A 14,846-nucleotide genomic window follows, 5' to 3' on the forward strand; every position below is an offset into this window, starting at 1 on the left:
TTTTCAAGAATTTTCTTCAAATTTGAGAAACGAAAAATAAAAAAGATGAAATGAAAATTAAAAGAAATGAAGAAATTTGTAGTTACATGTAGTCATGTAATCCTAAACCTTATACATACTGTATAGACATCACAAAATCTACAACTTTACTGTCGGATTAATTTACATACTTCAGGTCATTGTATCATAGCGGGGTCATTCCATCCTGTGACCAAACCATTTCAAGTGATTTTAAGGGGGGGATGTGTCAAAAGGTTGACCTCGTCCTATCATTCTGTATCGATTTCAAACAGCAGGTGTAGAAATTCATTGTAAAATATAAAAGAAAAAAAAAGAACTTTTGCACAATGGGAATCACCGTATGTGCCAAGTTCTTATGTTCATCGTTTTTGTCTCCCAGGTGAGTTAACTGTCCACCCCCATCTTTAGACAATGGATGGTTCTCGTTTCTTCCCACTAAGTATCAAATTTTAAGTGCCCCATTTTAGTGAGGCATAAGTTTGTGTTTATGTTATATACATAGCCACCAGTGACAGATTTGTGATTTATCACTTACACATCAGTTGAGTTTCTCCATTTCACCTATAATATTTAAAGAGTCATTCTTGGTATTAGGAGCCACATTGACTGCCTAAGTGGGGAGACTGACAACACTTTCACTGCAACAGTGTAAGGGCCAGTGAGCATTATACATGGTGAAGTGAACTGCAGCGTCTGCAACACTTGAAACTGACTGATAAGGCAGGCAGATAAGATTGTGTGTAAGAGTTCTGTGACTTTGGTAATTGAAATTTTCAAAAGAGTAACTGGTGTAGCTAGGATTACCACTACATGTGTGTGAGCATTTCCTGTGTGCTGAAGTTGTAGACTTGCCAATGTGGAGGACGTCTTGAAGATTGTTACATATTGTCGGAAGACGTCTTGGAGCTTCATAACCATAGCATGGACAAGTCTGACATTCCTTCGGAATCAGTATCTTACACCAGTAATTAGTTTTGTAAATCTATAATCTCCTCCCGTGGCTCCCCTTCCCTCTAGGGAAGAAGGAAGTGTACTTTGAGAGACGTAACTGACAGAGAGGGAGTAGAAGTGATATAACAACCGTATCGGGAGTCGTAAGTCACTGTGATAAGGTGACAAATAGGTCAAGCCATCAAGTCACTGCATTAACAGCCCAACAGATTGAAATATCTTTCTGGATATGCCATGACATGTGTACAGCTATGTAGCCAATATCATATGTGTGGAAATGAGTGACAATACATGCACAAAGCCTAACCAAAGTAGCTGATAGTCGGACCATGTCTGTAAGGTTTCATCAAACACTCTACCAGGATGGGAAACTCGCAGATTAAATCGCCCACATGTCTTTGCCTGCCTCGAATATTATTTGTGCGCTCTGTTAAGTGTTACCCTCAGGGACCTAGTCCGGTTGAGAGAGAGACTTCGTTGGATGTGTGGATTTATTCTCGTAGGTATTACAAGGTTAAATTGCATGGTGTTAGAATGATTCCAGGCTGTGATAGGGGTGGTGTTTCAAAACATTAGACTCCGACTCTGAGTGTGTGTGAGGTGGTGAATGAGTGACTACATACATGTACAACACATGGATGAGATTACTCCTCTTACGGAATTGAGATGTTTATAGTGAGAGTGTCCTTTCTAAAAATTTAGTGCCTCACTGAGTGGCTGTAATTTCTCCTATGTTGAACTCCAGACTAACTACATGGTATGCCATGCCTACAGACTTGTCATGGTTTTACTATCTCAAGTCTTCTGGTTTAAGTATTCCATTTCCTTCAATATGTATGCTATAACACTAACTCAGAATATTTGCTGGGTTGATCTTAGTGCTGCTTACAGATTAGTGTACATACAAAATACTGACTATGTCCCTCAACACCATATCAGAATCGAGTCCCGACTAACACTGTCTGCAAGCAGGACTAGGTTCATCTAGACATCATTCCCATAACATTCTCCTTGAAATAGTGATATATATATAAACCACACATATCACTGAATTTACTTTCTCAAAATTCAGCCTACGATACTTGAATCAAAGCTAACACTATGCAGGTAGAGGAAGGTTGACTTAAGGCATACACATTAGCTTGTTGAGGCTAGCTGTGAAGTGTTCAATGTGAGATAAAACTAAGTTGGAGGAGGGGAATTATTTAAGCAAAAGTACATATTACTATCAATACTTGTAGAAAGTAGAAGATGGAGGTGGGTGAGCTAGGAACATTCAACGTTTGGTTGGGTGGTAGGTGAAGAAAAATGAATCAATATCTTCAAAGTTATAAGTGGAAGAGGGGTGGGGGTAAGGATAGATTGAGGGGCAGAGGAAGAGGAGTACTGAGGAGTGTGAAATAATTACTAAAGGAGGGATTGTGTAAAATAGCACCTGTCTCCAGCATTGGTGAAGATATCAGTTATGGTACAAACTACATGTACACTTGTATCTAGAACATTCAAAGTATGTAACCAGGTAGTTAGTTTAAATGTAGAACTGTTGTCTTAGTACATACACATTCATTTAAATAGAGAATGTTGTATGCTGTGGAATGTATTGTGACGGTTGATGTGAATATATGTACTTTTTAACTCAGTGTATTTGGTCAAAGTGGTAAGTAAGTAAACTTTACCTGAATTCCCAAGTTATTATCCGTGGTTCCCAAACACAGTTATAGTAGACTCTGCGAAAATCTATCTTTTTTTTTTTTTACCTCATTCCATTACTGGAGTTGCCAAACTTTTGCAGTGTATTTGGTCAGAGTGTCAACACAAGTAAATTTTACCTTAATTCCCAAGTTATTATTTGTGGTTCCCAAACACAGTTGTGGTCTATTGTATGGGAAACTATCCCACTTTTGCACCTCTCCATTACTGGGAGTTTCCCAAACCATTACAAAATACTGTAACTAGAACTTCTATATATACTGTCTATAAAGTTGTGAAGTGAGTCAATAAAACAGTAAGAGTGTCTCAAACATGTGCTCACAAGGTCAATAATAAGTGAGTATATGTAATATAGTGAAAGCCTAGAGTGTTTGGTTATGTTGCAATACACACCCAGATTTATTTCTCTAGTTGTCTCTCGTTTGGACCTCATGCATAGCCACCACTGAACTGTGACTAGTTCTTCAGTAGCGTGCAAGCTTGAAAGGAACCCTGACTGACCGTCCATTATGCTAGCTTATGTCCAACCTTTCTCTTTTCAAGTGGAAACATTAGTCTCACAGAGTAGCTTGTGTGTGGAGTTATTACGGCGTATTAATGTAATTTTTTTCAAGTATTAGTATTCAGTGATGAGAGGGAAGGTTGTTGCATTCTTTGTTGTCCTTTCTCTTAAGTAATGACCTCTCCTTTCACTGATGTTGTTTTTACGGAGTTTCTTGACGGCTTTGTTTTCTGTCTGACTGTTTACAGTTAGGCCTTTATTTCACTCTCTCTAAGTATGTCTTATGTTGACAGTAGGTGTTGGGTATACCTTGTACAAGTCTCCAGGAATAGTGACTGGTTGTGTTGTTTTTACCATGCATTGTTGTGGTGGGCAGATTTCAGTATCATATCACATATGGAAATGAATGAGAAGTAGTGATTGAGAACTGACATACAAGGACTCTTGTCGTTCTCACTTCTGGTTAATTTTGATATTTTCTCTCCGAGGTAATCAAAACTTTCAACATGTGTTTAAAAGTACTGTTGGTCTTCATTAAGAGTTGATACAAAAACTGACTCAAAGTAAACATTGAGAATTTGATAAAAAGTGTTAGAGAAGAGGAAAATAGATCCAGCTGTAGTGCATCTTATTTTGTAAAGAATAAAAACTTAGTAAAGTGCAAATCATTTGAGAGCAGACCTTGTTTTCTGGAGTCAGAGTGCATACAAATATCTCACTGCAACCCAAATGTATGTTGTCAGCTGGCTTCCTATCACAATACGTGCTTGAGTCCCCCTCCTCCAAAACGTTCCATGCTATGCTCCCCTCTCAACCTGCTACATTCCCCTCCCCAAACACATTCCCTGCTACATTCCCCTACAACACATTCCCTGCTATGGTCCCCTTCCTCCAGTGCATTCACAACTACACCCCCTCCTCCAACAAACTTCTTGCTGATCCCCCCCCCCCACATCACCTCTGCAGCATCTTTCATCTGTGTTATTTTTATATACATATGTACTAATGCTTTGTTTTCTTTGCAGCCAGTTTGTTAGCACCAACCTGTTTTCTTTGTCACTTCACTTTGTTTTTCATATATACATGCCTATGCTTTCTCATAGATGGCTTGTGCTTTGACCAACTCAAATAGAGAACAGTGTATATAAAGTTGAAACGATTGCAATTAACCAATGATATCTTTGCAACCAGAAGAAGCTGCTGTAAATACACCATAATAATTCCCAAATAATAACATTCTCTATATATGTATTTGTCTTTCAGTTCCTAGAGTCAATGGCCATAAACATCGGAGTAGTCATAGTGGCCATGGCTATGAAAGTTCATCAACCCTAATGAGCAGTGACATCGATACTACAAGTTATTTCGATTCTACAGATGATGACAGCAGGTAAGTTGCTATAGCAACCATTGCCATGGAAACTGACATTTTCTTCCTCATCACATGCATTCATGTTTGTATGATCAAAGACATGGACTTCCCAAATATTTTCAAGGAATTTGAATAGTGCAAGTTTTAATTTTACAGGTTGTGATATCAGTGAAGTTTCTATAGCAACCATTGCCATGGAAACAAACACTCTTGTGCATCACACAGTCTTCTCAGTAAGCTGAAAGGCATGGACTTCCCAAATGCTTTCAAGGGATGTATTTTTCCCCAGAAAAAAACAAGTTGTTATTTTTTTCGGATGTTATGTCTGCTGACGTAAGAAAAGATAAATAACATGTTTTGGTAAAAAGCATTTTGAATAGGATTGGAATTGTCCAGGAAAGACGCATCAACAAAAATGTTACAAATAGATTCCTAGGGAATAACAATGTGTTCCAGTGTATATACAAAATAAGGAACAACATCCGCTACAGTTGATAGTATGTGTGGAGTGACAAGCCACAGTAAAAAATGACTTAACTTTCAAAACAAAGTGATAGATTTCAAAGCAAAGTGATAGATTTCAAAGCAAAGTGAGGTAGATATAACTCGTTCTGTAAATCGTGGATGGGGTGGATTAGAGAATATCTTAAAACTTAGAATTCAACATTGATGATGGTTGTTGTTTTCACATGTTTTGGTTTGAAGTGAAGTTGAGGTGAGGTGAGGGGTGGGGAGGGTCCAAGGAAAGAGGGCTTACCCAGATAAACATGTATGGTAGGAAATATCAGGTCCTATATTATGGATTTATTATGAATTTGTGATGTTAGTGTTTGAAGGATGGGAGAGGAGAGGGGAGGGGTGATCTGAGTCTGAAGGAGGGAATTGACATGAATTCGATAGACATCAGGTCATATTATGGATTTGTGATGTTATTGTTAGCCTTAATACTCGATAGAAAGAGAATAGATGTTTATTCATACTCACTGAGTCACTCACACACACACGCCCGCCCGCACGCACGCACGCACGCACGCACGCACGCACGCACGTATGCACACCTACACACACATACATACATGCACACCTACAGACACACACAGATACACACACACACACACACACACACACACACACACACACACACACACACACACACACACACACACCTAAAACATAAATTTACCACTGATATATGTCATAAAAATAACAATAATTCAATTTCTTGGTTGATATACAACTTCTGCTCTATGGGCTACACATGTATTACTATAGGCATTCATGAAAATACGTTGAAATCAATTCTCAAAAATACAAAATTTCCAGACCATAGACACTATTGAACCCTTAGCAGACTGTGAAAATTATGTGACCCCCCTACTGAAGGGCGCCCTCAGGTGGTAAAGCAAGATAGAGCATACTCATCACTTGAAGGGGTTCTTGCAACATCTAATACATTTTAAAACATCATTTAGACATTTCCATTGGAAAGAAAGGGAATAATGCAGATAATGATAAACTTGTAACTGGGAATGCCACAATGAAATTTGATGTAAACACTTGAAACAAGATATATACATGACCCATGGGAAATCCAAGATGGCTGCCCAACAATAAACAGGGATGTTTATCAAGGACATCATTTTGCCATCCAGGCAACAACAAATCAAACTATGTGGCTTTGTTTTCAGTCAGTTTTAAACTAAACAACATAAAGGCACAAGATCAATATCTAACAGATGCAGGTGGGGTCATGCAGGGAGATATATCAACACAGCCAAGAAACCCAATAGGAGTAATGAGTTTGATCAGTAACCAACAAATAAACAAGTACTTGGCTAATGGAAGATTTTGTTCTAAGGGTTAAAATATGACATCAATTTACTTGATTTTCAAGGTTTTGATAATATTATAGTCGGCTTCAACAATTTCGATCAGGATTCTTACTGTTTTATACAATAATTTTTGTTTATGTTAAATTGAGTCCTCATTCCAAATCAGATGTTGAATAATCACATTTCGAACCAGAAGTTAGCAATCATTCACACCATGATTATCTCAACTGTAAAATTCTAACCTAACGTTTGTAAAAGGATCACTGATTGGCTATTTTTACTAGAATAGGAAGTGATGTGCAATAAGTACAAGTCATAATAGCCCTTACAAAATGATGGACTGATGCCTCAGCCTACGGCAGTTTGTACACCAATATGGCCATGGAATACTAAAAAGTTAAAACACAGACAGAAATCCTACTAACCACATTTTCACCATTTTTCTCACAAGAATTGTGAGTTTGAACTTGTCTCTGGAGATGTGTTATTTTAATGTGTTGTGTACACAGTATTTCAGACTATCTGGTGTGTTTATACAACCAGAGAGTGTTTTCAATAGATGGATGAATCAGATAGGTTAGTCTGCAATCCTGAATTTAGTAAATTGATTTTATGTTTTGTACAGAGACAGAAGTACTAGTGGGAAAATGGGATAGACTTGTTGACATCTACACAAATAGAATGAATTCAAAGTGTTCCGAAATCCCTCAAGCAAATAGGGGAATTTTGTGTTTGAGTTGTTTATTCCATGTTATCAATACATTTATAAGTAAATGCACATGTTGGTGGAGATTGAATCGGCTTCCTATCCCCTGACAAACATGTAGGAATAGATCTTCAAAGTACCTATTAGTATTACAGACATACCGGTACATGCACAAACATACCTTATGATATACATCCATGAAACCCAAAATTTTGTTTGATTTGAGCAAACCATTTTTGATAAAACAATAATACAGACCGAAAGATAGACACATAAACTTATAGAAAAGTACACTTGGACATTCATATTTGTAGACAAACCCACCTCATACCAACCAAACACACACAAAAAGTACACACATGCCAACGTTCTAAAGAGCCTATTGTGCACACACACACACACACACACACACACACACACACACACACACACACACACACACACACACACACACACATACTCACTCACACACAATCACTGACACACATTCTGCAATTGATATGTAATATATTTGGAAAGGTATGTTACCTTGAAATCCACAGCAAATCACAGATTTTGAAGTAAAAACAATTTGTGTGTTTGATGAGGAGAAAAATTCAACTCAGGTGGTCACATGTTTGTATATTTTCACTTGATTAGATTGTTTTGATGGAATCCTTATCATGATAATGATTAAAAATGTCTAGGTCTATTAATTGCAGGGATTGTTCAAACACAACCTCAAGGTTCCCTATGTGAAGGCATTGCTAGATTTCTCAGGGATTTAGTTATGAGAGTACCCATCCTTGGTATATCTGCAATGCAGGAATTTTAGGTTTCACAGAATTATGGCTATAAAAAACCAAATAGTCCCTAAATTGTATCAAATATGTAACCTGTCTAATTGGTAGTAAGCCACCTTTCCTAAGTTCAGACAAAAACCCAAGGAGGAGAAGTTGGGTTGGGTTGGGTTGGGTTGGGTTGGGTTGGGTTGGGTTGGTTGGGTGGGGGGTAGGAGTAAGGTGTAGACATGATGTACGCAGTTATAATTGGCCAGATCTTTCCAGAAATCAACGAACTCAAGGCTCCTCACAAAACACCGAACTCAGAGCTATCCACCCCTCGTGTATAATAATGGAATCAGCCACCACCAGACACTCATAATAATATTAGTCCTTGTGGAAATGGTTTTCAATCAACCCAGCGGTGGTAACCACAGGTTTAGGCTTTCAGGCAACGTTTCTGTGACTTCTGACCGAGTCAGAATTCTAACATAAGCACATCAATGCCTTGAAATGACAGAAGCATGTTTTCCCTACAGCTAAAGTGTGGTGAGATATTTCAAACTCTACAAATGGCCATGCTGTGCTTGTGGGATATATAATCTGTGTATCCTCAAAATCACATTAAGTCGGAAAGTCAGTCATATACGTAATCGTATGTACGCCATAGTTACGATATTCCGTACTCCATCGTAAAGTGATAATAGTTTGGTCGTTATTTTGGGCTTTGTGAACGTTAGCAGATTTCTGAAGTGGTATTCATCCGAGGTATTTTTCATAAATTTGAATAACTGCCAGCCTGTTTTCAGCCTGACGTAATTCCGACATGTCCACAAGTTAATAGAAATACATAATCTAATAAGCCAGGTATGTACCAACAATGTTATAGATTCTGTTTTAGTTCACAGAATGACTTCTTAAGCAGAGTTATGTCGCAATGTTGTGCCAACATACCATATTGTGAAAATGTATGGAACATGATATCGTAAAATGCATCAAAATATGAGTTGGAGAATCAATTAATGACGATGGTGATTACATTTTTGCTTCAAGATTAAAAGGGAGATGTTAGTCATCTTCATGTAATAGAAACAAATTGCAAAACTTTTATGTTGAAGTAGTCTAAACTTTCAAGATATTTCTAGCAGTTCATTGAAAAGTTTAAGTTACCAAAAAAATTGCAAAACTTTTATGTTAAAGTAGTCTAAACTTTCAAGTCATTTCTAGCGGTTCATTGAAAAGTTTAAGTTACCAAAAAAATTGTAAAAGTTTTATGTTATAGTAGTCTGTAAACTTTCAAAATATTTCTAGGAGTTCATCCTGAAAAGTTAAAGCCACCAAAAAGTCGACTTTGATCTTAAATTCAACTTGACAAAACAGGTGTGTGAAAGTTTAAGTTGGTCCAGAGGCTAGGTTAGTTAGTGTGTTGGAAGGTGGTTAGGACTAGGTTTGAAGTCGGCGTAAGACAGTGTTTGTAAGTAAGGTTATAGATCTTACAAATGTAGTTTTATAGATTATAGATCGGTATATTTGTGACTACCCTTGAGATAGTGCTAGCAATAATTGAATGAATCAAATATGGTGGTTAGGACTAGGTTTGAAGTCGGCGTAAGACAGTGTTTGTAAGTAAGGTTATAGATCTTACAAATGTAGTTTTATAGATTATAGATCGGTATATTTGTGACTACCCTTGAGATAGTGCTAGCAATAATTGAATGAATCAAATATGTGTGTTACACTCTATGGAGTGTTCATGGTTCACTGTTTTACCAGTTAAAATAAATAAATTTGGGAAGTCCATGCTTCAAAGGTAACACGATAACTATACTCAGTGCTCCTAAAGTACCTTGTATATTCTCTATTTAATAAATAAATTTATTGCTGTGGAAATTGTATCTCTTGCAGTCAATGTGCGGTACCTTTGGCATAGTTGATCTGCATTTTGCACAATCAATCAATCAATCTTTGCATAATCATTCTACTTTTGCACTACCTTTTGCACAGTCTACCAACCTTTTGCAGTCTATCTACCTTTTGCACAGGCTCTGCCTTTTGCACAGTTTATCTACGTTTTGCATAGTCACTACGTTTGTTTTGCACAGTCTATCTGCCTTTTGCACAGTCTATCTACCTGTTGCACAGTCTATCTACCTGTTGCAGTCTATCTGCATTTTGCGCAGTCGATATATGTTTGCTTTGCACAGTCAATGTACCTGTTGCACTTTCAACCTACATGTACCATTTGCACTGTTGTTCTGGGAATGCTTCTGTATCACACTTGATGACTTATACATGAGCCTGATAACCACAGCAGAGGTCACGATACCTTTACAACCACTACTAACTCTACACTATGCTTGACTTCACCTATACACACTCACCAGTTTCTTTGATAAACAACTGACATTTCTCTGTTTTGTTTTTGTTTTTGTTTTACAGTAGATTTAGCAGTGCAACTGAACGCAGTAGCTCTTCTAGGTTAATGAGAAGCAGACACAAAAGGCGAAAGAGGAAACCACGCATGCCTCGAGTAGCACGCGTAAGTACCGCTGCAAATAATCATGAATGCATCTCTACCAGACAACTGTTTTTTTCACAGTCAAGTGTAATCCTAACCTGACATCGATCTTGAACGTTTTTCTGACATCGGTCTTTAATGTTCCTAACAGAGGCAACAGCTTATATCAACAAATGAGATTTTTGAAAGACTGAAAAAGGGTTGTAGAAAATTGGTTTATAACCATAACTGATAGCTGTATACAGGTACCTGGATCTCTCTCACAACAAAAATGACGCCATTGTAAACTTGTTGGCCATGTATAGAGCTCAAATACTACACATCAATTGACAATACAACCTGTATTGAATTAGGGTTAAAACTTTGTCGACAGAAACAGTTGTCTGGTAGAGCTGTAGAAAAGGTTGATTCTGAACTAAACAATGATTCTATGTATTCCTTGTGGTTCCACAAATAAGATAACACTAATATAAGAACCTGGGATTGAAACATTGGCCTTTAAAAGTCCAAGGGGCACAGCAACAAATTCCAGATCTTACCAGAAATGCTGTTGAGTTCACTGTTTGTTAAACTAGCCTAGTATTACCTGGAGTGTTATGATATTGAAGTAGAGGAATAACACACCTGTAGTTGAGAGTGAAAACCCATTTGTAGTGTGATGTACAAATTTAGTGTATGTTTATGGCATATCAAAGCTGATCCTAACCTAACCAGAGACCAGAGACGTTTCTTGGTATTACTATCCCAAACTATCTGTCAGTCTACGTATCTTGGTCTTACTATCCCAAGCCAGGGCTCAAAATTAACAGTAGTCCTATGCCCACAGACTTCTTTTCTTGTCATGGCACTACCATAGTTTGCAGCTGATAGCCCACTTGGGCTACCACTAATTATGTGATGAAGATGGAAGATTTATGGACATGAAAGTATTTGAATAATACAAATATTTCCAATAGAGGAAATCTGTTTTCAGTTCATGAATATCGGACTACAGGTCACAATCCTTGGGCTACCAATTACCAATTTCTGAAATTGGTAACCCACTACTAAAGAAAAAAAGGTTAATTTCCTGCAAGCTATCTATCATTCTCTGGGTTAATCCTCATCTGATAACTCAAACTTGTGTAGGAATATAGAATCTTTAACTCCCTGCATATGATACTTTTCCATTCAAGCTAGGGGGTTAGGGTTAAGTGTATCTGAGGGACAGGAAAAGGACTAGACTCCCTAGTGTACACTTTATTTGTTTTGTCAACCACAGTCAACTACTTTCCTCATGTTGAGCTCTGTTGTATTATAATATTTATATAGTAAACAACTGAAATTATGCAGTTCAGGTCCAGGGGAATTATGGGTAGATTTTAGGAAAGGAGCAAAACAATGTGAATAATTTGAAAAGTTCTTTTCAAACATTAGTGACATTGCTATGTGAAATTGTCCTCATAAGGCATTCAACATTGATATGTTATTGCCGGTCCTAAAACAGCAAAGTGAAAATTACGAAAACATTCATTCAAAATTTGCAAAGCAAATTGCATTACAGTTGAATTAGGCCAGGAAAACAACATTCAGCACCTTTATTTTGAAAAGTACTTTTGGACAGCTGGTATTAAGCTGTCAATACAAAGAATACATTAACAACAAGACAGGCAACAAATACGTACTAATGCCCCTTTAAACTAAAATATTCCAAACTTGGTACGGAAAAAGCCTCAAGATAAACCAGTTAAACTGAAATAGAAGTCTTGAAATCAAAGCTGAGTGTGAAAAGTTAATCTGCAGACCACTTGAGATGGAGATCCGACAGAAACTTGAGTGCAAAAAGGTTAGGTACCGCGATAAGAACCCGGCAATATGGTTGTATTCAGGCAGACAAGTGTAAACTAAACTAGAACCATTGAGATATTTTTAAACAAACAGTGATTTGTAGAGATAAAAATGAACTCTTTCACTAAAGCAACCCCGACAGAAAAGTTTCACAGCTTTCATTCCCATACTGTAAACCTAGATATTTTCGCTACTACAAAATTTTGCAATTTTACAGTAGGTTCTCAAAGACTAATTTTCATCAATTACCATACTCGTACATTGTGTTAATGTACAAGAAGGCATTTAGTCACTATTTATTTTGGTGTTTTTGTATTCTAGCAAAATTAGCAAAAATAAGTCCTTAGCGAAAATTTCCAGGTTTACAGTATTTTGTGACTTTATTCGTGAAAACTTTTTACCAAAATTTCAAACAAATGTAAAGTAGTCAAGCTTCTTGAAAGACTGCTGAGGTGTGAAACTAGACAAAGACTCGTATTTGTACTCATTTACAGCAGAAATATTTATGCAGTCAAACCGTCACTTTCACTTGATGTGAGTTGCGAGTCATTCTGTCAAATGAATTTTTCAATTCTATGTATTATCTTTAGAAAAAATATTTTGTCCAAAAATTTAACAAACTAGAAATAGTTAATGTTAAATGCAAAATAAACCTCAAAGTCGTGCAAAAATTTAGGATGTGCGACAATATTTGTTCAGGAATTTTGGTGGGAAAAATTGTCATTACCAGTTCTGCATTCACCTGTCTGCAGATTAAGTATAAGATTTTGGAGAATATAAAGGTTACTCTATTGTAAGGCAGGGAGGTTAGGATTGTTTGATCAAACCATTTTGCAAATAGGTATGGTAGGATAATTTATGAAGAGAGAAACTGTGGCTTTCCAAGTCGTCAGGTAATCAAGACACAAGGTCATATATCCATACTTAATTTCATGTAAATCATTACTCAACGTACCATACCATCTAAATTATGTAGTTAGTGGACTAAACCAACCATCTAAAGGTAATTATTAGACCATACCAAAATATAGCCATGGGGGAGGGGGGGGTAATTATTTTTGTAGATTTGGTGATAATGATGGGCACATTAACACAGGCATCACCAACATATCACTACTAAGACTGACAACAGGTTACCAGATTTCCAACAGGTGTATACTGGCTGTGAAATCGTAACCCAGAGACTCATATTCTGTCTTATCATCTCAAGCTATCCAAACTAATTTGAAGAGTTTGAGATAGTGTGACCATGACAAGACTCTCGGCAAATGACAGAAAGACAGCAGACACACAAATGCATGTATAACCAAATTTTAAAAGTTTGAGATAGTCTGACCATGGCAAGACTCTGAGCAAGTGACAGAAAGACAGCAGGCACACAAATACATGTACAACCAAATTTTAAAAGTTTGAGATAGTCTGACCATGACAAGACTCTTGGCAAGTGACAGAAAGACAGCAGGCACACAAATGGACGTACAACCAAATTTTAAAAGTTTGAGATAGTCTGACCATGACAAGACGCTCGACTCAGCAAGTGACAGAAAGACAGCAGGCACACAAATACACACATGATACAGTAAACACAGACCATTCATTATTGTACATGCAATGCAATGTTAGCCTTGTGATAGAACTCAGACTCTAACAAAGTAAGCATACTTCCTACCTTGATAACCACATTAATTGGAAGTCGGAATTTTTTGACTTGAGGCAATGGTGTGAAAGTTACACCAGACAAATGTTAGGTTAGGTCTTCAATATACAGTGACCTTATAGCGACACCTTTCTACAAGAGCCTACCCATTGTGTTTGGATTAGCTTATTAATTGCTGTGCTTGGCCCGCAGGGTTAAAAGAATCACTCTCTTGGATCATATTGGACATGCCCTACCACTAATGTTAACAAAGTTGTCGCCATCAGCTATTTCTAAGTCATAATAATTCCACAATTACAGGAACATGTGGGTTACTTTACACAACAAATGAGCAAATCATTAGCTATTTGAAATCCATATGATAGTACCTATAATGCCATAATCACAGGGACATGTGGGTTTTCTCAGCTATTTTCAAATCATCATTACACCATCAATCACAGGGACCTGTGGGTTTTCCCCAACTGTTTTCAAATCATAAGGATTACACAGTCACAGGGACATGTGGGTTTTTCCAGCTTTTTTTTCAAATCGTAGTGGTCACACAATCACAGGAACCTGGATTTTCCAGCTTTTGTTCATGTCCAACTTTTTCTGTATCTTTAGCAGACAGGTATTTTTCACACCTCAATTTTAATCCGAAATCTAAACTGCACCTTTTAACATCACAAAGGAATATTTCACTCTTCCCTTTAATATCATAGAGGATATTTCACTCTCTCTGATAAAGCTGTGAATAAGCGTCATCTTTCATATTGTTATAAATGTAACAAGAAACCCAGAGTGATATCCACCAAATGGATGTTATGGTATTCTAAAAGCTGTTACTGTATGTACTGGTGAACTAGCACCATATATCCTGTTTAATACCATGTCCCAATCACGACCAAGAAATATAAACATTGAATGTTAAAAATATCTCCCTGAGGTGATTTCAACAGATTGAAGTTCACTGATAAGATTTTTGCCCTAAGCAAAAGAAAAGAGTA

General features: G+C 37.1%; 1 protein-coding gene across 3 annotated transcripts in view; it reads left to right on the top strand.

Annotated features, from left to right (window-relative positions):
- Positions 1-14,846, top strand: part of LOC144451178 (segment polarity protein dishevelled homolog DVL-3-like) — a 99,974-nt gene that overhangs the window by 65,185 nt on the left and 19,943 nt on the right. The window contains exons 1-3 of one of the 3 annotated variants that reach the window (XM_078141977.1): positions 1,094-1,471; positions 4,448-4,574; positions 10,295-10,394. In XM_078141977.1, coding sequence (XP_077998103.1) covers positions 1,336-1,471; positions 4,448-4,574; positions 10,295-10,394 — 363 coding nt within the window. In that variant the 5' untranslated portion in view covers positions 1,094-1,335. Of the gene's footprint in view, positions 1-1,093; positions 1,472-4,447; positions 4,575-10,294; positions 10,395-14,846 lie in introns of those variants that run through there. The other 2 variants (XM_078141975.1, XM_078141976.1) reach the window with 2 other exon arrangements.

Source organism: Glandiceps talaboti, chromosome 21 (genome assembly GCF_964340395.1).
Source record: "Glandiceps talaboti chromosome 21, keGlaTala1.1, whole genome shotgun sequence".
Taxonomy (NCBI): Eukaryota; Metazoa; Hemichordata; class Enteropneusta; family Spengelidae; genus Glandiceps; species Glandiceps talaboti.